The 22919-nt window shown below is 37.2% G+C and overlaps 1 protein-coding gene across 1 annotated transcript in view; it reads left to right on the forward strand.

Moving 5' to 3' along the window:
• Nucleotides 1-22919, forward strand: part of lrmda (leucine rich melanocyte differentiation associated) — a 328324-nt gene that overhangs the window by 212169 nt on the left and 93236 nt on the right. Inside the window, exon 6 of the mRNA XM_088915763.1 lies at nucleotides 5161-5287. Within this exon, the coding sequence (XP_088771889.1) occupies nucleotides 5161-5287 (127 nt within the window). The remainder of the gene's footprint in view (nucleotides 1-5160; nucleotides 5288-22919) is intronic.

The following is a 22919-nucleotide window of genomic DNA, read 5'->3' on the forward strand; positions in this document are numbered from 1 at the left end:
TATAATATATGGGACATAATGAATTGCATCCTTTAGTAAAATTACATATCTCCAACAGTTTTTGAACTGAAGTAGCATAGCATTATTGCCATAATATTCCTCCATTAAACATGTTGCAAAAATTGGTGTCATTATGTTTTTCAGCTTCCATTACACTGTTCTGAATCTTAGTTTGCAAATCGATTTCATGTCTGAATTGTCATTAACATAAGCGGCAGTATTTTATCCAGCCTTATGGTAAAGAATGATATATTAATCCGGCTTTCAAACAATTCCTGATGGAAGCAAGCTTCTAACACACTGTGCAATAACAATTTGTCAAGTTTTCAGTAAGAAACACGTTAAAAAGAAATATATACTTTCGGTTTACTGTTTTCTCTCTAAGTGCATTTTCTGACAATGTGTGCCGTATTAATCATTTACCACGCAGAAATGCCGTAAAGGAGCCTTTCACTTGCAGAAGTCCATGCTTCATTTAGTGCTGACGATAGACATTCCATTTTGATTGACATTTTCTGTGGTTATGTGATGTAATATTTATGATGTGTCACAAAGCCGTACATCAAAATGAGCATGGCGTTGTTTCATTTTAATGTGGATTTTATATCTGTCAACATTAGGCCACTTGTAGGTCGCTGTAGAACTTACCTTAAAATACAATGAAAACCAGAAAACAAATGTAAATCAATATCTTGGTTATTTGAATGTTTTTTTTTATTTGAAAAATTTGAGGGAATGACTTACTTCTAAAAGAAGCAGATTAACGGTACATTGTATTGAACTACTTCCTTTATCTGCTCTTCAACTGTTTCAAATTTTACATAAAAAGTCAAGAATCAAATCAATTTTAGTTATTACTAACACAAAAAAGCAATGTATTAGCTAATAAAAAATATGTAAAGTGACTGGAATTTTTATTGTTATTTTATTAATTTCATTTTTCAAAAGAAAGACATTTTGTTTGTCCATGGATTGTGTCTGTGTAAATTATGTGGATCTTCTTCAAGACTGTGTATTCTGCTCCTTCAGGAATTCTGAGATGGCATTTTAGAAGTAGTATCTATGTTACTACAGTTGGGTGAGAGCTGATGCAGTCTTTCAAAGCTACTTTAAAATAGTCTAATTACTGGAAGATCAAAGGTAAACTGATGCTTTTCCTACAGGATCATTTTACAACATCTGCATCATTTACCAAGTGGGTCTGACACATGAAACATTGCAAAATATTTTTAAAACGCATGCGACACAGAACTTTCATCAAAAGTAACTCAGCACTCTATTTTATTTGATAAATTTTTATAAAAAGAAAATAAGCATATTTATGATATGTATGAAATTGATCGTTCTATGACTTTGACTCTTTTATAAGCACTCAATGACATCATTAGTGACAAAGAAGTGATGAGGTAATTTAACCTGTTGCATGTCAAGCCTGATTAAAAGAAAGAAAGAAAAACATAAGAAACAATATGCTTATCATGAGCACAACACTTTCATGCCATCAGTATTATGGAGGCTGGACAGTGCACTGTACAGACAAGTCAGTGCACAGTTTCTCGCCATATTGAGTCGTTAAGAGTCAGCAATTTCTAACTTGGCAAGATGTCACAGCCAAACAATCTTTTATGTCTCTTAAGTATGGTGTGGGAGTCCATGAGATATGAATTCTCATCAAGATCAATGGAGAGGACCAGTTGTGGTGGCCTGGTCAGGAGTGTCTATTTACTACAGAGCAACACTTGTAATAATTGATGGCAGCCTGACTGCAAGGTGCTACACTGATCACGTCCTGGGACCCCACTTGCTGCCCTTCCTGTTGGCTCATTCGGATGTAACAGCATTCCAGCAGGACAGCACACAGCCTCCCTCATGCTGTTTGTGTTACAACAGCTTTTTGCGGGACAAGAACATCACCGTTATGCTGTCGATGCCCCGCTTGCCAGACTTGAGCTCCGTCAAACATCTGTGAGATGTGTTGGAATGAGCTGTGTAGCATCTAGGGCTCAGAGACCAGAGATCAGGCACTTGCTTCTTTAGGCTATTTGAGAGTAATGGAACAGAATCCTATAAGACAGCAACAGCGAGTTGTGCTACTTCCAATGGTGGCCACACACATTACGATCATAGACTCGTCAGTGAACATGGTACAAAATTGTGAATTTGTTGCAGTTGTAAGTGATCAGATCCTGTTAATACTTCGTATATCAGTCTGTAAACATTCTGCAGCTTTTGTGTATCAGGGACGGATTTTGGTGTTCGTAGGCCCTAGGCACTTTCACTCCGAAATGTGCAAAAAGTGGGGTAAACGCCAATTGAATTATACGTCGATTGACATGATGCACTTCAAACTATTCTAATGCTAAACCACATGATTCATGGAGCGAGTTGAGCGACCATCACTTCGATACTTCTAGTTTCTAGAAGAGCCGCTAGATACAGTAACATATGATTATTGATTTGGAACACCTAGAGACGATCGCAAGCATGTTGTTTCAGCTCGTTTTTTGTTAGTCACTAGTGTTTCCCTCCTTCATAGGCCCTAAACATTTCGTATGCCCTAGGCACTATGCCTACAGTGCCTAATGGGAAATCTGGTATTGGGGGATATATGAATGTTAATTAGCCATGTACCATGCTGATGAACCCTAATAAGAGTGACACAGCCCTTCGTGTTTGCATGTCTTGACTTATTAAGAATTAGAAGACTCATTAAATGTTTGTTAAATGTTAAATGTAAATTAAATGTTTCTAGAAAGAGCTTTGTGAAACAGTCATGGCTAATTATCCCTGTCTGTTAGTCTTTCTATAAACTTAATAATGGATACTATAAACACTCATCACTTGTGTGAACAGTAGTGGCTCAGTCTTATTTAGGGAACTTAAACAAGTTCAGTAAAGGTAAAATGGCAATTGTCCGCAGTGGAGTAACCGACACACAAACCCAGATACATTACGCTGTGGCCGTTCTGGACACAGGGAAGGCATGTATGTGAAACCACATATTTCTCTGTGTGCCATTAGATAAAGTAGCTAGTTTGTGGCATGACAGCAGCCCCCTGTCTTCCAAAATTACTTACCTGGGAGCAACATTCTTGATATTACCTGTTGACAGTTTCAATGCATTTTCACCCTTTTGTTTTCCTTTACCCCCATCACAGATAGATTGAACCATTAATATCTCTGAAAGGCTGACAGAGGCCTGTCATCTTGGTCTAGCCAAGTGCTATCAGGTTATCTATGGAAGGTGGCCTCTTAACATTGCTATCAGGCCAGACTTGTGTCTTAAGCTATTTTCAGATTTCAGTATAGAAATGCTCTCAGTGCTTACAAAGTAACCTTAGTAAGAAGACATTACAAAGGATTATCAATAATCAGAATATTTGCTATGGATTTGCCAGAATAACCCTTGTTTTTGGCTTGTTAGAAAAAAAATTCCTAACAAGACAGAAATGTTTTGAAAATACTGTCAATTCAAAAAGTATTTGATGATTTCAAAGAGTGACTATCCTGCTAGACATCTTTTATGTATATTTTAGGTTGTACCGTAGTGTTGATGCTGAGGTTGCAGATTCTTATATTTTAAATATTTGTCCAAGTCTTTAATGTAAATGATGTCATTATAGTGTCAAATATGAGGAAACAAGTGTTTAAGATAAAAAATGTAGACATTTCTTGTAGTGCTTTGTTCCTTCTTCAAGGTATTTTCTCTATGTTTTCATCAGTCAAGGAAGATGGTCTACTCTGCCATAACAAGGACTGTATGATGTCAACTTTGTTCATTGTCATACAAGTTTGATGTTGTTACCTGTGATCTCTGAGTGTTGAAAACTCTGGACTGGCTTTGCTATCTGCCTTCATCATCTTCATCCTCATCAATTTGTCTTTCACTGCTGTGTAAAGGATCTGTTGATTTTTTCTCTGAGATGCTGTCTTCACCTATATATCTGTCTGTTCTCGCCCTCCACTTAGCTGGTGTCTCTATTTCTTTGAGTTTCAATGTTGACGTGCCAGTTCCTTCAATTCCTGCCTTCCTATGAAAGAATCTGTTGTCATCAATGTGTTTCTGCCATTATCTTATGACATTTTTTCTTCTCCTGGATTGAAAGATGCAGAGTGTCTGAAAGCTTTAAACATATTCTCTAATGTTACTTAGATGACAGCTTGGCAGAAGTAATCCATGTGGATATTTATTATTTTCTTGTTTATGTTTCCTGTTTACTTAGTGATTTTTTTTAAAGGTGATTATTTTTTAAAATGGACCAAGGGTGTTCCTCAGTAATGACCTGCTGGAATTAGCAGAGGATATTTCCTGAAAGATAGCCTCATAGTAATCTGGTCTTTCTTTTCATAGCAACTACTGTACTGTAGATCAAGTCGACATGATGTTAAGCAATTTCTGTGTGAAGCCTACATGGTCTTCTTACTGTAGATAATAATAAAAAACTTTATTTTATATAGCGCCTTTAAAGGTGGCTTCCCAAAGCGCTTAATGTAGATGAGGTCAAACCAGGTAGCTGAGGTTGCGATAAAGTTATATACTAGAAATGCACGATTTCATTGATGAATATATTACCTAAATATAGGTCCAGAGTGAATTTAAAGAAATCATATAGGTACAGGTCCAGTAGTTCCAGAACTATATATGTACAGTCATGTATGCTTGTGTATTCTGCATATGCATGCTTGTGTATACAACAGTGAGAGTGGCAGTTGTCCTCTGTGCTTTCTGTGAGATGCACAAACCTCTATAATAAATACTTTCTGATCTGCTAGATTTGCTTTACAGTTAGAAAGATTTTTTTTTCTATGCAAAAAAACAGGCCCTGGGCTTGTCGTTGACAGTTGGGTGCTGGGTTCAAGTTCTGGTTTGATCTTTCCTATGGTTCTTAAATTGGTTTGTTCCAATTCTTTAAGCATGAGCAATGTCTCCCCACCCAGTGGTCATTTCTGTTGTTTATTGGTTTTATCTGGAGACTCCATGTAGGCACTTACGAATGCTTAGGATTACTCAGTTTATAGTGTTACAGGACCTTACAGGTTTCGGCGGACAAGAAAAAATATTGAGAATTTTTTTTTTTCAAAAGTTCTTTGGCTGTGAACAAAACATAGCATTTCTCTTCTTGTGTCAAATTGAAAAGCAACTAACAATATGCTTTTTAGGTACTTTGTGCTGCACAAACTGCCTCATCTGAAGTTCCTGGACACCAGAAAAGTGACCAGACGGGAGCTAGAGGAAGCACAAGCTCGAGGCGCTTTTATGAAGGTGGTGAAGCCAGCATACAAGGAGGTAAGGCGATTTGAAGGAAAAAACTGCTCTCAGAATGATGGCTGTTTCTGGAACTTAATGGTCAGCATTCTTTCTTCTTATGTTGTTCTTCTGTAAGTTCTAGCGCTTGTTCAATAGTCTGAAAGAATATTTAAAGAGACTCAGTTTGATAACGGAGCTGAAAAATACATCTAAGGTCCTTCTTTTTGTAGTCTTCTTTTTTCAAGTAATTGCTGTTACACCCAGCAGAGCCAGAGCTCGCAGCCCTCAGTCTCCACGGCAACTGAATGTTCGCACATGAGCCAAACAACTCTCGGTGCCATGAGAAATCGATTGAGGTGACTGTCCGTGCCACCTGCCTCCTCCTAATGGGTAATAATCTCATCATCTCCAGGCTTCTTAAACCTTGCCTTGCCCATGATCAGGCGCTCTGTCATTGAGCTTCCTACTGAATTAGAAAAGTACCCCCAGTGTGACCCAGTCCATTATAATATTTAGAATATTCTGCCTGAATCAGCCCAACTGCATGATCTCGAGATGAAACCGCACAGCCAGGCGGTTTTCCATCTGCCCCTGCTCACTATGCCTTTACAGCAATCAACCAGACTTGTGGGACTGTGCAGCTTTCTTGTTCTCCAGACCTGCTTGACCGTGCAGCTTCCCTGCTCTGCTCAGCTGTGCCGTAACTTAACCTTTCCTTTTTCAGCTTGGCTGCACTGTGCACTGTCCTCTGTCTTCCTGCACAGCATCCCGAGCTCCTGCCTCTCCACTAGCCTTTGCTGGGACTAAGTACTTTCCAGCTCAGTGCCATGTGGTAAAGATCGGTACACTGTTAATGCAGGTCATGATGTATCAAGGAGCTCTAGTGCCTTCTAGTTTATCTTATAGTAGAAAGTAAATGTTTTTCATACTTTCAAACTAATTTTAAAAGCACTAGAAGTCTCAAAGAAGTTTTTCAAAGAATTTTGCTTTGACACATTCATTGAAGTGAAAGTGTCTTATAAATTAAATCTCATTATAACGTGCTCATAGGAGAGTAACCTCTAGGTTCTAGAAAATAAAAACAAAATCTGTCTTGTTTAATGTTATTAATGTTACGTAAACATATTGCAGTGAATTTTAGACACCCTGCTTTACTCTGTCACTCACATTAGAAACAAAATCATTTGTTTTGGTGTCAAAAGAAAATAAGTGGTGCAAAGAGTGTCATCATTCTGTTCTCAGAAATGAACAAAAACAAATCATTCCCCTAACCTTCTTGCTCTTTTATTGCCCCACTAATTTAGATGTGTGGTAATGCCACAGACGAGTAGTTACCATAATCTAATCCATCTTTTTTTCTTCTTCTCCTTCTTCTGCTTTGTTTATACGTGCCTTATTGTCAGAACCCTTTACAAATCCCTAATCTGAGGTCCTTTGAAGAAATGATCCCGTAATGCTTGATCACCACATAAGGGAGTTTCTTTTTAATGATCAGATTCTGACCTCATGTCATATGCACAAGCCCAGATCAAAGTAGACGGCGCCTGTCCAGTTGGGGCTGTGTTGTTGAGCGTGACAGCACTTCACATCAGAACGACAGCTCACGTATACAACAGTCAGAGTTGCTTAATTATGCTCTGGCCTTATAATTATTCCTCTGTGCTTTTTTGTGAGGCTCACAATCCCTTATAATAAATACCTTCTGATCTGCTGGATTTGCAGTTGGAAAGATTTTGTTGTAAGAATTGATTTTATGCTATTGGATAGTACTAAAATATTTATCGTTTCTATCAACCAGAGCCAGTCTTTTCACTGTCACAGGAGTCATAAATTTGGGCTACGAAGTGGAAGTGAGGAGATCACTTATATTTGATTTGACTGAGTTATACAACTTGATGTAGTAAATGTATGTCAAAAGATGCCTGACTAAGAATTTACAAATGGAAAATGCATGTGGTATTAACAACATCTTTCAAAATGATTATTTATATTTTTAGTTGTTAAGTTTCCTAGAGTCATCTTAGAGTCATCACAAGACACTCTGGTTCTTTTTAATACTTTACCTCAAAATTAGTGAATAATAAATTAATAAAACAATAACACTTCAGGACTTCTCTTTATGATATTGTTTAGGGATTATTCTTAGCATTTATTTTATAAGAAATAATATATTTTGGGACACGGTTAATTTTTCATTATATTTTTTTGTCACTGATTTTCTGCAATTTAAGATCTCTGTGGTGCGTAGCTCAGGGCTGATAAAGTCTGTACTTTAGACTGCCATGAATTTATATTATTTAACATAATTGTGATTGCTAATAAGGCCATGCTAAACTGCCACAAACTGTAATGATTAGATTTAACAGCCAGACTCTTAGTGTGCTGATTATTAAAAGTTGTAGAAGAGCTTGAAGCTCTGAGCACTTAGCCTTCTAACACCTGGTTAGCTATGAAGTCCTATGTGGTGCACTCCACTTCCCAGCTGAACAGCTCTGAACTTAAAGAAAGTATAGCATTCGAAGCTCTTTGACTTACAGGCTCCCATGATGCTGAGCAGTACAGGTAATGGTTCTTAACTTTTAATTAAGAATTGTCGAGAAGGCTTAATTTGACTTGATTAAATTAATATGAGGCACTATTCATGCACGAAAACATTTTTTTTCAAAAGCTGGAAATTTTGAACATTGTTCTGTTTAAATACATAATTTTGAGACTATTGTATTCGTGATTCATATGTGAACCTAGATTTTTTTCTTATTCAATAAACATTACTTGTTACATATAATTATTAAAAGACGCAGATCAAAATGTTTAAAGTTTAATAGTTAAATGTTTACCCATTATCTGTTCTGTATGGGAAATACTTTAAATAGTATAGTTTTTGTCTTTTTTTCTGTTACTAAAAACATCATAATTGTTGTTGAAAGAAAAAAATGCAGTTTATAAAACCGTGGCAAACACATTTTTTATTCTATCTTTTTATTTGTGAAAGTGAAGTGTGTTCTGAATGAAAAGAAAATGGATAGTTTTTATAAAAGAAAACAAACTGGGAGTAGGACTTCCATAGAAGGGGCATGATGCTTAATTATAAATTAGCATTATTTCTGCAGAAGAAGATTTACTGTGTCTTTCATGAAGTAGACTCTCCAGTAACACAAACAACACGGACTTCGTAATCGTGTTTGGGAATTGAGATTGTCTCCAAGAAAAAAGTTATTGTAACCTAAAATACACAACACTTAAAAAGTTTACAATGAAAAATTACAGGCTTCAATTCTTAGAACAAACATGTTGACAACAAAGACCAAATGAGGGACTTGGCCAGCATAGTGATATATACAGTATATATAAAATAAGCAAAGAGGATAATAAATTTGAATGAATATTGAAGAGACAACTGTATATGATGTTTTTCTGTGAGATGAATCTTTTGTTTCTGATTACAGAGTAAAGCCTGGATTAAGAGTGTTTTATGATGAGAAAACTTAACTTGTATTTAAGAATGACTGGGGATGATTGTGCCTATGTTTTTATGAAGCTGAATTGTAATGTTAAGGATTTCTGTACCATATCATGACCTGCTTTTGTAAATGTCTCCTATTTATATTTCACATATTTCCACATAGGAGAAACTGTTGAAGCAATGGTCATAGGCCTAAAGTGAAGAAGAATCAGCATCAGCATTTGATTAGTCAAAATGAAAGCCAAAGATCTATGATGTAGCAAGCTGATATAGTAAAGTCCTTTGTTGAAGGATATTAAGAAATCTAATCCATTATAATGCAGAATCCTCCATGATCTGTGTAAAAATTAAACGTCAGGAGTAAAGAGAACCTTGTGCCATGCTGATGCAATAGATGGATCTTGCTGGGAACATACAGTATGTGGTTTGAAATAGGGTAGGAGTAACAGCAGACCAGTCTCAAACATCCTGCGTGTGTTCAGCAGCACTGTCATGGACGAATTTACATACTGTTTGTTTTGAGGTTGATAAGAGCTGATATGGCAGCCATAACAAGCTCTGCAGGGCATGTGTACACTCTGTCCTTAATTGCCTTCATCATCATCATCCCAACAGTCTGCCGGCCAATAGAGCAGGTCACCAATTAATGGGGACTGCAGACAAACCCATGAGGAATGTGGGCACTGGAGACATGGCATAATTAGATATTTGTGTTTGCTTTCATGTTTTGTTCAGTAGGGTGTCCTACACTAAAAGACAGTGTGCCAATAATAATGTTACAACACAAAGTAATTAGCACCCTTCTTGTTTCTTTTGCTAAGTTTCCCAAAAAGTGACAGCCTTAGTAATTGAACAAAACTCATTTAAGTGTTCAGTGGAATCCCTCTAAATATTTCTCAAAAACTGCAAGAGCTTAGATTCACTAAGCCCGGGGCTTAATTTAAAACAAAATGAAGGTTGATTTTGGTGTTGTGTTATTGTTTTGAAGTCCTGAGGCAGCAGAGTTGTACATTTTTCACATAATTATTTTTAATTTATGCACATGTTTATGGCTTTTTACCAGCTCTTTCGGCTTTGTGGGAACTTAAAGTATTTTAAAAATAGTAATGCAGGTGGGCATAGGAGTATTAATCTCAGCAAAATGCACATCTTATCCAAAATGTATTGAATGGCTGCTGATTGGCTTGTAAGAAGATATTTGTTTTAATTATAAAAGTTGAAAGCATTTGTTGTAGCTTCTCAACATTATCATATAATTATCATAATTTACATACACTGTTTAATTCAACCTACCTTTTAGGTATCCATGCACATAGAATTCTGTATTTACTTAGTGCTGACCTCTAAAACATGAGCAAGCATAGCTCAAACCAGGAGGCCTAATCCTATATGAAGCTGGTGTTGTAGAGTGGGACACATCACACAGCGTATGGGATTGCTTAGAATCTTATCTTGCCCTCAGAGGAAGCATACATTTAGAACTTCAAACAGCATTACATTGAAAACAAGCAACACTTATGCGAGAGTCTGTTTTCTGTTTGCAACGTGTGACCAAAACCACCATTTTTTTTCCACACAACTCACAAAAGGATTAACATTAATGCCAAAGCCTCTGATGCAGTAAAATTAAGAAATCATACGTTATGAAAGTGATTTATGTCTATGGTTAATCCTGAAGAATAAAAGGAACTGTTTTGAACTTTGGAAACCTCAGGAGTCACGTCAGAATTGAATGTGACCGCGATCCAGGCTGCTGCTTTTCAAACATGGCATTTAATATAATGTACTTTGGTGGACCATATGTCTTTAATAAAGCAGCAGTAAGCCTTAATACAATATGAAGACCATAACTTTTCAAAATTCATAACCTTTTCCATGGCTCCAAAATGTTAACCAGTGAGTGAGTCTCACTTGCTATAAAACATACATGTAAAAAAGTGTCTTATTAATCCACTAAGACATTTTGACAGTCAGGCTGTCACAAACTGTTTAACTTAGAAGTCCGTTTGGAATTCTGCCTTTTCCCCTTGCATTTTCAGAACTGCAATTAAAACCTGACTTTCGTCTATTATTAATTTGGTGTCAAACTGCTTTAACCACATATTACTTAAGAGCTAACATTTAATTATTTGGCTTTAAGAAGCAACATATTGGAATCTTTGTTTGCTGCTTTGTAAATGAGTGTTTCTGTTTTTATGTGCATAAGGGTATTTTGGTTTATGGTGCTCTCAGCAGCTTGAATGTGTTTAAAACAGTCTGTCACTCTTGGTTTGGTTATGTTTTCAGTGAAAGGTTAGGCTCTCTACACAGACTCACATGTCTGCTGTGTGGACACATCGCAGACAAGCTGAGAGGAAGACAGCAAACTAAATCAACACTGCAGTTATAACTGGGATACGTAAAAATAACTGGCACAGTCTTTCTTATTTTAAAATGTCAGAGATGATGCTATACTAATGCATCTGGTCTGATACACAGCATTGAAAGAAGAAAAATATCTTTCACAAGGTTTTTTTAATCTTTTTTTAATTTCTTAAAATGTGGAGTTAAATATATATATATAAGAGTTGGCAAACAATAATGACCACATATGCAGGGACATAAGAAAGGTTACAAATGAGAAAAGGCTATTTGGCCCAACTAATCTGTGGTAGGTAGTATATAATTGTTCGATAGATTTTATCCAGCCATTTTTTGGAAGAAGCCAGGGTAACACCTTCAAAAGCATGACTACTCAGCTTGTTCCATACTCCCACAACCCTTTGTGTAAAGAAGTGGCTCCTGTTATCAGTTTTAAATGTCCTTCCACATAGGTTTTGCTGTGTCTTCTTCTTAAATGATTCAAGAAATGCTGTTTATCTTTTTTTTACTTCAGTTGCCTCATGTGGATCACAGAGTGGATCATGGGATATGAAATCCCATGCTATGGGCCTGGCCTTTTGGCACAGCAGGTTTCGGTCACGTTTGGGTGGATAGCACAGACAGCGGTTTGAATCTGGGATACTGTGTGCTGAATCTGCAGTGTTGTATCATTTTAACTCTTATTACTTGTAAGGACTGTCTTGAGATCAGTCTTTGCCAAGACAAAGAGCAGAAAAATCCCAAATTGCCCAAATCACAGTACAGAGAGAAATGCTTTCAAGTGGATAGCTCTAAAAATGAGTGGAGAAGAAATGTATAACATAATCTTACGTATTATAACATACATAACGTACATTACATTATAACAATATCTTCCTTGAGATCCAATTGGTGTAAAGAAGTACCATTTCCTAAAAACATACTGATTCACTGTTGGAATGCTTTAGGAAAATAAATTTGTGACCTGAGTATGTAATTGATCATCTTAGTAATAGCACGCTGGGCATTGTTAGTTACCATGCTAAGTTCCATTAATTTATCTCAACTAGAGTATCACACCAGTAGAAGAAGGAATGTGGGCCTGAAACAACAGCAACGTGACGTGGCTCTGAGATCTCCCACCCACTTAAAGGATGGAGGTGTCTAGATAACAGTACAATCCACTCACACAAGACGATTAGTTACTTCAGCACAATGTCCTTTGCTCCTGGACCTAAAGGGCCACAGGGCCTTGGTTTGTATCCCACCTGTGTTCTTTATAGCTAACTTAATTAGTGAGCTATAGCTCAATCAATTATCGACATACCTGTACATTAAGAAGCGTGAATCCCATCCGTTTCTGTTCTGCAACAACCGGAGCAAGGAGTACAGCTTTAAGGGATAGCCCTTGGATGGGCTCCTACATTTTGTTGAGACAGTTGCAAAAAAAAAAAGCTACACTTCCTGGTTTCACTGCTTCATTGTGAAAGAAATGTTCTTTTGTATCTATTCCACGAATAACGAAAACCAGACTTTAAAAGCACAAAGTTTCAGGCAAGCTCTGAAACTTGATACCTGCTCAAATTCAATCCCTCGGCATTGGGTTCAAGCGGGATTTGTACAAATCCTCTCCGTTTTTTGGCGAGTTTAGGCAAACCTAAACCTAAACTCAATACGAGTGGCCCATTTATGACTATCCTCTCTTCAGGTCAAAGCTTGTGATATTGTTCCGCTGCTGTCCTCTTTATGGTGTTCTAGGGAGGGAAATTCAATTAGCAATTCATGTAGTTAAGATAATTAAGGCTTAATTGATTCATATTCATAATATGCAGAAAAGGGAATTTCAGATTTAGAAGATTATAAAGGATGAGTTTTGTAAGGGAAGAGCTTGAGGGGTGTAGTGGTTAAGTATACACTATATCAGCCATCATTTTTGTTTCTATTTGTTTATCCATTTGTCTCCTTCCAGTGCTGTGAAATACATTCTTGCAGTGCTCATCTCTATACTTGGGACTTCCAGGTTCCCTCGAGCATCCAGAAAATTATGAACAGCATGTCGTAGTGCTCGGCATGAATGTGCCTTTAGTGTGCACGCCAAATCATTGCAGGAAATAAATCACCAGGAGTGAAAAAGCACAAATATCTTATTGTTCTCAATGGGGAAACTAGCAGTACTAAATCAAAGACCGTAAAAGACAAGTAGTTTATGGGCAAGACAATCAGAGACTGCTGTATTTCCCAAAAATGTGTAAGTATACATCTCAATCTTGCTTATTAAGACATCGCAAATCTATAAATTGCAATATTAATGTTTATTTCTGGTCTTACAATATGCATAATGCATTATTACTTCCTTGGAGCTGAAAATCTTTTACTACAGCTGAGAAATCTAAAGTGAGCAGTGTGATATTTGGAAGCATGAGCCGTTGTCACAGGTAAACAAAAAGAGGAAATCTGTAATCTTCCTACAGCAATGTTGATATACCAGCCTTTCGACAGCCACTGACAGGACTAAATATGTGAGGGGTTTTAGAGTGAAAACAAAACCCTTTGGTGTGTTAAAAAAACATATTTTTGGTGTGTAGAGTAATTAAGTACTACAATTCAGTATTACCATAAAATCCAAATCAATTTTGCCATATCTATATTCAAAATTGATCCCCTAGCTTGTCCCTTTGGAATCATTTTGCAAACATTTTGTGAGTGGTAAAGGCAGACCTACTGTACGTAGCTTGATAAATCCATATTGTAGCCCTCAAGGGGGAAAGATCAGCTTCGACTAAGGATTGATTCCTGGTCGCTGGCTTCTGAGGCAAGAGGGTTACCTCTTCGCCAGAAAGCCCAACCCCTCTGGCAAAGAGAGAACTCACTCCCTTAGCCCCCACGCCATGAGGGGTGAGCCTGTTACAATGTGAATCTTGTTCTTTTTCATGTGTTGTATTGATGAAAAATGTGTTATTTTAGTCACGGTCACATGTGGGATTTTCTTATGATGAGCCCGAACAGAGAGCTGTGTGTTCAAGTAAATGTACTGCTCTCTGCGTACAGTATGTGCGCAAGGGCTGACTTGGCATTGTGCTTTCTGTTGCTTAGAACGCAAACAGGAAAGAGCTGCGCATTTCCCTCCGGAGGACCTGCTGCCCAGGGCTTGCACACACGTCCATTTTTTTAACATGAGGGCAAAGAGAAGTGCAGTGGTTCAAGCCGAGCCGCTAAGTTCCTCTGCAAGTGAACTCCCAGATGGGGCGAGGTTGGGGCAAGGTTGCTGTCCACAAAAACAACTGCAATTAGAGGGGTGACTCACAGTTTTCAACATAAATCATATTCAATTGCACATTATAAACGGACTGTAAAAGTTTAAAACCTATATGATTGTTGATAATTACTGCACGATTGATATATTAGCTTGTTCAAAGTAAAAATTGCAAGGGTGCGTGACCCAAATGTCTTTTGACCCTGGCTGCATGAATTATATATATATTATTATTGTTGTTGTTATTGCAAGCTTAGACAAACTCTCTACGAGCAGATGTTTCCATGTGTTTCTCTCAGACTTGCCTTGTAATTTGAACCAAAGTCCTGTGTTTTTTTTTCTCAAAATAAAAAAAGGACTATCTGCGAATAACCATTCCATTTTTCAGAATGTTTTTTGGAATGCTTATTTAAATTATTAAGTACTGTAGGAATATTGGTTGAAGTCATTTATGGGCAAGGCCAATAAAAAATCATTCATTCAGGAAAAGGCTTAGCTGCATGCCTGCTGTTAAGCAATAGAACATCGCTTATCTGCTAAGTATTTAGATTTATCAATGAAAGCCAAGAAACTGAATGCTACCATTTATCACATTGAAATACACACTGTACCTTCTAGCTGAAAACAAAGGCCTTGTAGAGCTTCAGATGTTTTAAACTAAGTGCAAACTTGAGTTACATCAATCTGTAGCTTTTCCAGGTTTTCTTGATGCAAGTTTTGTGTAAATCTCATTCAGAGGTTTGAACAGATACCAAGGTGGATACATTAACTTTGACATACATACAGCCACTGGCCGTCTAGACACTCTTGAGTCTGTCCAAATGTTTTTTTTTCTTCTTCGAATAAGCATTGTTTTTATGCTGTTGTCAAAAACCATTTAATGCTTTCCAGTGGAGGAGATACCTGTGAGATTTAAAAACAGAAATTTGTGATTCTCATGAGTTTAATGAATTCTTTCAGTTTAGCAAAAATCTTTTTCCCAGTTAAACCAGATCTTTCGTTTGCACCTGGAATTATTTAGATGTAACATTCCACTCAAGGCTTTTATGATTAATGTGTCCCTTCCTTTTATATTTTTTTCAAAAGCCTCAAAGCAAATCTGGGTTTGCTTAATTATTACCGAACTGCTGTTTTACGTCAATTATGATACCTATTAACTGATGTTCTTTGCAATTATAAAACACAGACTGCTGGTTCAATTTTCTATGCTTTCGGGAAGGACTTCAATCCCTGAGCATAATTCCTTATAGTTTAATTGCAATTTAATTTTTTGTTTTTCTCAGATGATTATAAGATGTTGCCAGCTTAATTAAACACAGATGGCTTGTTTGTGAACTCCTTTGTATTCATATTTCCACTTATGACTGTGCTGTGGTATAGGTATTGAAGGAAAGTGTTCATGAGGTGATATTTAAGATAATGCTTATCATAACATTCTGTACCACTTCATCATAATGTGACAATTATATCCATTAAACTGGATCCGTTTAGAACCTAATCCACTTCTTCCATTATATGTTTTTGTTCTAGTTTACTGCCTTGAAAAACATATAATCCCGAACTCAGAAAAATGTAAGTTTTACTTCAAATTGCTGTGAACTGTAAACACAATTTAAAGAACATTCAAATATGTTATGTACTGCAGTGTGTGTTTTTTTTCAAAAGACGTGCACTTTGTAAAAGAAATTCTAATTGAAAATGCAGTCTGTGTTATACCGAATAAATATGATGCCTTGTATAGTTTGTGGTGCTCACGATGCATTTTATGTGGCACTGAATAAAAAGTAAAAAAATAAATGCAAGTATTTCTTTTTTGTCTTAGGACAGGTGACAGTATGCAATTGAAACATATAATACATTTCCTGGCCTGAAGGAGATACAAGTTCAAAGTTTCAGGAACTTTTTTTTTTATTTTGTCTGTTCTGAGGGATAGTTGTTGATTTGCAGAATTTAAACAAGATGCCAAATGAAAGTTCCTCATTTAAGTTTGTGCTTACACAAGGCTTCTTTGTGGTTTTTAGAGCCTGTCAGACTTGTCAGGCACGGTAAGAAAAAGTATATTGTTTCCAGCACTTGGATTCCTTTCCCTCTGACATCTGCCACTCTGTAAAGATGATAAATTCTTGCCTCATTAGCCAGGGGTGTGGGATTACAGGCTGACAACACATTAATCACCAGCTTCTGTGGCAGGCAGACTAGCAATAGGCATTGTTAACAAAACTTTTCTAATATGTCACTCTCCTCTGTGACAGCCTGTAATCAATCATCGTGATTGGCAGTGCTGATAGATTACACTATTTATACTTTGTGTAATGAAAGATAGCGTTTCCACCTACTGTCATTCCTAAGACGACGATAGTCCATTGCTGAATAGAAACATATACAACAAAAAAAACACAGACCTTGGCTCAGCATTGTGAACTTAAAGCAGACAATGTTCCGGCTCCTTTGTGGATGCTTTCAGTAGGGGCGTATTGTTTGGTAACCTGGTAAAGCCGGCACTTTAAATGAGTCTTCAAACCAACAGCGCTGTTGGTATTTGTGTCACCGTCGCTGCCTGGTCAGGTTCTGGCAGGTACAGTAGATGTCTGGGTCAGGCTGCTGATAGCTCTGGCTTTTCTTCTCCCACATGTCTGATCTGATTTCGATGAAATATGTGAGGCTTTGACGCACCAGGGGCAGATATCCTTCTGCCTTCCTGTAACTATGCAGAAGGCCAAGATTAAACCTACACAAGTCTATTAAGGAAGGGATGGAAGAGGGCTCATTTCCCGGAGCAGTGAGCTGTCATAAAAACAACTAGATTCATAATACCGGCAGGTAGCAATACACAGGATCAGTGAAACATTTGAATTGGAATTTTGCAACCACACTGTTCGCAAAATCATATCTGATAATATACTCCTTGCATGAAATGCACAGCAAGTTTAGAAATGAAATTAAGATGAGCTGAACGTTTGCTGGACAACTGACCCATGGTTGGTCAGGAATGACATTCCCTTTGGATATTGTTTGAGGCTTTTCGGTGGTACTCCAGTGATTCTGACCCTGCTTTGAAAATGGCTGATGTATGATACGTATTTAAATTTGGAGTTGCTGCAGTTGTCCTATCGGTCGGCACAGTGGTGCAGTGGTTAGCAGCGCTGTCTCACAGCTCTGAAGCCCTGAGTTCAGTTCTGGACCTGGGATGCTATCTGGAGTTTGTTAATTATCCCCATATTGGTGTGGGTTTTGGCCTGGTATTCTGATTTCCACTCATAGTCCAAAGACATACTGTACTGGTACATTTATAGACCAAATTGAGTTTGGTGTGAGTGTATTCAAGTGTACTGGTGTCCTGTAGAGGGTGTATCCTGCCTTTTGCAGAGATAGGCTCTGGCTTCCCTGCGACCCTGTACTGGATAAAGCAGTTAGAAATGGATGGATTTATCGATCCTGTAAGGTCTTATGGATATATACACCTAGGGAAGGTGTTATGTTTTCTGCCTGTTGGCTTCACCTGGAAGAATATTGAGTCTCTTCAGTTTTTCTCTTTGTTGTAAGACTAACTCCTGTTTTGTGTTCAAAGACCAGAAGGGAATTCTGTCATGCTTTTGACAGCAAGTAAATGTCTAACATTTCTTAAGAAGGAATACCAACTGGAAATGAGTTAACTAGACCGTACTTCAGAGAGCTAGGCAACACACCCTTATGGATACAATCACAGATAACTTGCAACAGCATCATCCAGACCTGACATTGCTTTGTAAGTAGTGTAGAATTTAGTGACATGTTCAATGGATCCTGTCAGTTGCTCGATTGAATTCTCGGCCCACTGTGTCTCTGCTTGAAACGTATTGGTCAATTATTTTTAAAGCTGTCTGAGATGGAAGACACTGTTATTTAGTGCGTATTAACTGTGCATCATTAAGGCACATTGGGATGTAAATAACACAGTAGAACTTTATTTATTTTTATGTAAAACTATAAAAACCTTCAGGAAGTGTGACCTGTCATTGTTTTTTGAGATCTATTCACAATGCATAAGACATGTCCCTGATTGCTTTTCTAGTGTCTTATAAAAGACACTAAATTATCCTTAATCTTTAACTGCTACACTCAGAGCAAATACATCCTTCAGAAGTTATCTGTACGTGTTTTTTTTCTGCATTTGCTTGGCAGAATAACACTTAGTGCCTTGGTACAAAACTGTAAATGAACATTCACCTGTCTAACTCTTGCACTATGCTAGAAAACAAAACTGTCTAAATCGACTTCTCATTCTACTTTGAGTCAGTAGCCAGTGACACTTGTTTCACCAGTAGTAAAAGTTATTTTCAAAGCAGGAGTATTAAGTCTTTTTAAACTGGTATGCTTTCTAATTGAAATGCAAAATCACATTATTCATGGTGACTGTTAACTCTTAAAAAACACCATAACTTGTTTTGTTTTTTATTTCATATTATTAGAAATGCATTCCTAATAAAACACAAATATACAGTATGCCTATTTAATGGATTAACGTTATAGTTACAATGCTGATGAGCACTAAGCAGGATGTTAATTCCTCCAGCGTATCCTTAGATTCCTACCCGACTAAACTGATTTCCAGTTTTCTTAATACTCTCAGACCCATTGTATAATCACTGCCCACATATACTATATTAAGTTCATGTGGGTAGCTGCATCCATGCGTAGGCTGCAAAGGAACAAGTAATAGGTTTATTCCATGCTGAAAAAAAGAAGAGAGAAAACACAACGTTTCGGCCGTGGAGCCTTCTTCACACCTGAAACGTTGTGTTTTCTCTCTTCTTTTCTTCAGCTTGGAATAAACCTATTACTTGTTCCTATACTATATTAAGCTCAATAAATGTTTCCTGCTAATATTAGACCATTGTAAAGAAGAGCACCAGTTCTCTGTTTTTCCCTGTGATCATGTGGTACAGAGTTCTACTTCTGCATTCTGTATTCTGTCTCCTTTAATACCTAGAGGCTGGAAACTTTCTGATGGTTTGTGCAGCAGAACTAACAGATGACTAAAAAGCAGTAGAGGATTAAATTTACAGAATTGATTTTCAGCATTTACGTGGAATGAATAGATTTGAACATTGTGTGATTAGAAATATATTCAAATATTTTTATAGCCATCCTATTGACGTATCCAGTACAAACATTTTATTATGTGTTATTTAATAAACATAACTTAAATTCTGGATTTACACCTGAATTTTAAACTACTGTTTATGCGCACATACATAAATGAGATAAAATGTACACATTAGCAGTGACATTTCCATTATATTTTCTTTAAATTTGGGTGAGCAGCTGGCTGGATTGCTACATTTATTTTAAATCGTCATGTGCATAAAGGATGGCCATGTAGTCAAGTTAGCTCTTAACCGAGAGCAGTCAATTGCCTATTAACAAGACCTGTAGTAAATAGGGTCTGTAAGGCTCAGGAGACCGTCAGCTATTCAGTATAAATGTGGGAGTTGTTAAGACTATCAGGCAGGTGAAACAGACTAGGATGAGGGGTTTAAACTTTAATCTCCCTGAAAAAAGAGTGCAAGCGTAAGGCAAGAATGATTAATGGGAAACCTGATCAAGTAAAGCCCCGTCATGTCACAGGACATGATTAGTAGGTGACAGGGACTGTAACAACATCTAGCCATTTCTGTTTCTTCAACAGCTCGGCCTGTTCTATAATTAATGTCCCCAAGGGCTGTGTGCAGGTCAGGCTAGGGAAACCTGTCGGAACAGGTGGAGCTGACAACTTCAGCAGAACAGCTTTCGCATGAGAGGAGGGTGGAAGATGTGGATTCCAGATGGGCTGTTTGACTTCTCTGCCCCAGAGCAAACAGGCTGGGCTTCGGGGAGGATTAAAATAGTCTCAAGTGTGAACAATCAAAGGTTTAAGTTGCCATAGTTGTTAAATTGTGGGTAAATCTTTAAAGAAACCAGTTGTGTAAATTTGCCTCGTGTTATCCTACTCCACATAATACTACTATAGCATTATGGTGAGAATATACAGTATGTAGCTGTATTGTTGTGGAGGAGCAGGATAAGAAGATAAGAGGACAGCCACTGATCCCTAGTCCTTATGGGTGACCCAGTGTCAGAGAGGAGGAGAAACATTCGTTTTCTCTCTGTAGAATAACATGAAAAAATTGATTAATGTTAAAAAAATATAAGAATCCAGTTTGCGGATATAAGAATCTAGTTTCTAGGGCTTTTGCATTCATGATGCAGTTGTGATTTTTAATTTTCACTCTGGACTACACATCCTGGGGACTGACGCCGATACAGTCCTCTGCAAATTCTTCTGTAGACTTAGACACTGAATGGGAATGTTTCACAGCAACACCACTGATAACTAAACACCTAAACTAGCTAATCCTCTTCATTCAGTTTGGAACAAAGGCTAACACCTCCATAAATTAGGTGTTAAAAATAGTAAGTCTCTTCTTGACCAGACATGCAGAACAACTGTCTACCGACTTTTCTCAGTGTTCCTTGCAAAAAATAAAATGGACTGATGGATAAAAATATTTTCAAATATCTAAACTGATTTTTTCATGTAAATGTGTTAGCAATGAACTGTGTAATATTTAGAGTCAAATAGAAATGTGAAACTTGACAACTTATAACTTTATTATAAATGCCTTAAAATGCCATATCTCATCAGTCTAACATTGAACAATATCCAAATTAGGTGTATTTTTTCAAAATATGCGCTTTCATATTTAACATACTATAACCACCACTACTAAGTACTGTACAATTTATTGAAGAACAAGCAGAGGTTTCTTCCATGTTGAAAAGTACAAAACACAATCCAAAAATGTTTCGGGGGTAAAAAAGGCAAAAGGATTTGTTTTTCTTATTCTTTTGACTTTTCAGTGTAGATTTTTCCTCTACCTTTGCAGCCTGAAATCCGATGCAGCTCCTCACTCGTTCCTCTATATCTTTTTTGTTAAATGTTACCATTGTACACAGACTCGCATTAAAAACGTTTTAGGGGCTGGAAGGGAAACAGTTTGCCTTTAGTGACTAAGGAAGGTGCATCGGGGGCATTTATGTTATGGTGCTACCAGAGCAGTTTCAGATTTTAATGGGAGTGGTCATCTTTCTGCAATCTTCAGTAACAGGCGGGCATCAGACAAGAACAAGTATGACATGAATTCTCCCAGACCTTAAGCATGTGATAATTGATCTCACTGGTAAGAATTGATTTTAGACGCTGCTATATCTAGCTGGTTAAGGTATTCCCGGGGACGTTTCCTTGCGTTGACATTTTCTGTTGAAGACAAAGCAGCATTTGCTCATATTGACAGGAGCCGTTCCTTTGCCTGCCTGCAGTGCCACTGGCCTGTGAATAAAGATATCAACTTAATAGGCGAGATGACAAGCCCAATAACGGCTGCTGCTTCTGTGCAAATGGCAGGTCAGCCCTGAGTCCACTCGTGGGAGACGCTCAGGGTCTAGTGATAATGACCGAGAAAACTGTCAGGCAAGCCATAGGCTGCACTTCTTATTGTGAAAGAGCAATTTTATTAATTTTGTACTTTAAAAGTGCTAGAAAAAAATGAGCAGTTTCAAGCTGAAGTGCCGATTTCTACAGTTAATGTTTTGGTATTTAAACATATTTGTTTCCATCTGAAATAGATTTCAATTGTAAGCCATAGGTAGTAGCTCAACATTTCTTTATTTTCTAATCCTTATTTTGCCCATTGCATTTCTCATATTAGTCTATTTCAGATTCCAATACATGATGCTGTTTATCACTGTACATGTATTAATTAGTTTTTACTTATTATTAATATCTATTTGTTAATACATAATTGTACAAATTGGTTGCTTGGATTGAATCAATAAAGATATCATCTAAATGATTCTATTTTGATCATTATGTTCATTATTTTTTTATTTAGTGTATGTCATTATTTGGTGTTTTCATGTAGCAGATCGTCAAGAGTTTTTTCCCCCTGTTTTCATAGTTTACTGCAGTGCCTTGTTTAATTCCTCATCATGAGGTGTTTTAAATTGTCCTGACTTCTGACATTAGCCGTGTTCTCATTAATATTAGCAGCCTGACCTTCAGAAAGCTGGCAGTCATAAGTCACATGGTTGATTAATGGCTACACTCCCCAGGACAGGGCTGTTGGCTTTTGAAGGGCCTGAAGTGCATCCAAGGTGCCTATAAAGTAAACCTTAGTACTTGAATGCCAAGACACATACTTGTAAGTCAAAACTAAAATAGAATTAAAATATGCCTCTACTACATCTTCTGCACATGCCTTGGAAGTCTTTTGTTACAAGACTTAATTATTGTATCATAGAAGATAAGAGTCTCTTTCTGGTATGAGTGGGTTTGAGAGAAGTAGAATGGAATAGGGGACACCTGGAGTCAGTACAGTACAGATGGGAGCAGTTAATAACAGACATTCTCCTTGAAACACAGTACACATTTAACCCAAAAGTAAATCAAAGCTGGGAAAACAGTAGCCCAAAAAGTTGAACAAATTAATTAAAAAAACACATATAAGAATAAAGGAAATGCTTGATAAAGTCAGCAAAAAACAGCATTTTCCAGTTAAAGAAAAGAAATGTGATGAATTGCTAACGCAGCTCGAAGA

The sequence above is a fragment of the Atractosteus spatula genome, chromosome 5 (genome assembly GCF_055471065.1).
Source record: "Atractosteus spatula isolate fAtrSpa1 chromosome 5, fAtrSpa1.hap1, whole genome shotgun sequence".
NCBI classification, from domain to species: domain Eukaryota; kingdom Metazoa; phylum Chordata; class Actinopteri; order Semionotiformes; family Lepisosteidae; genus Atractosteus; species Atractosteus spatula.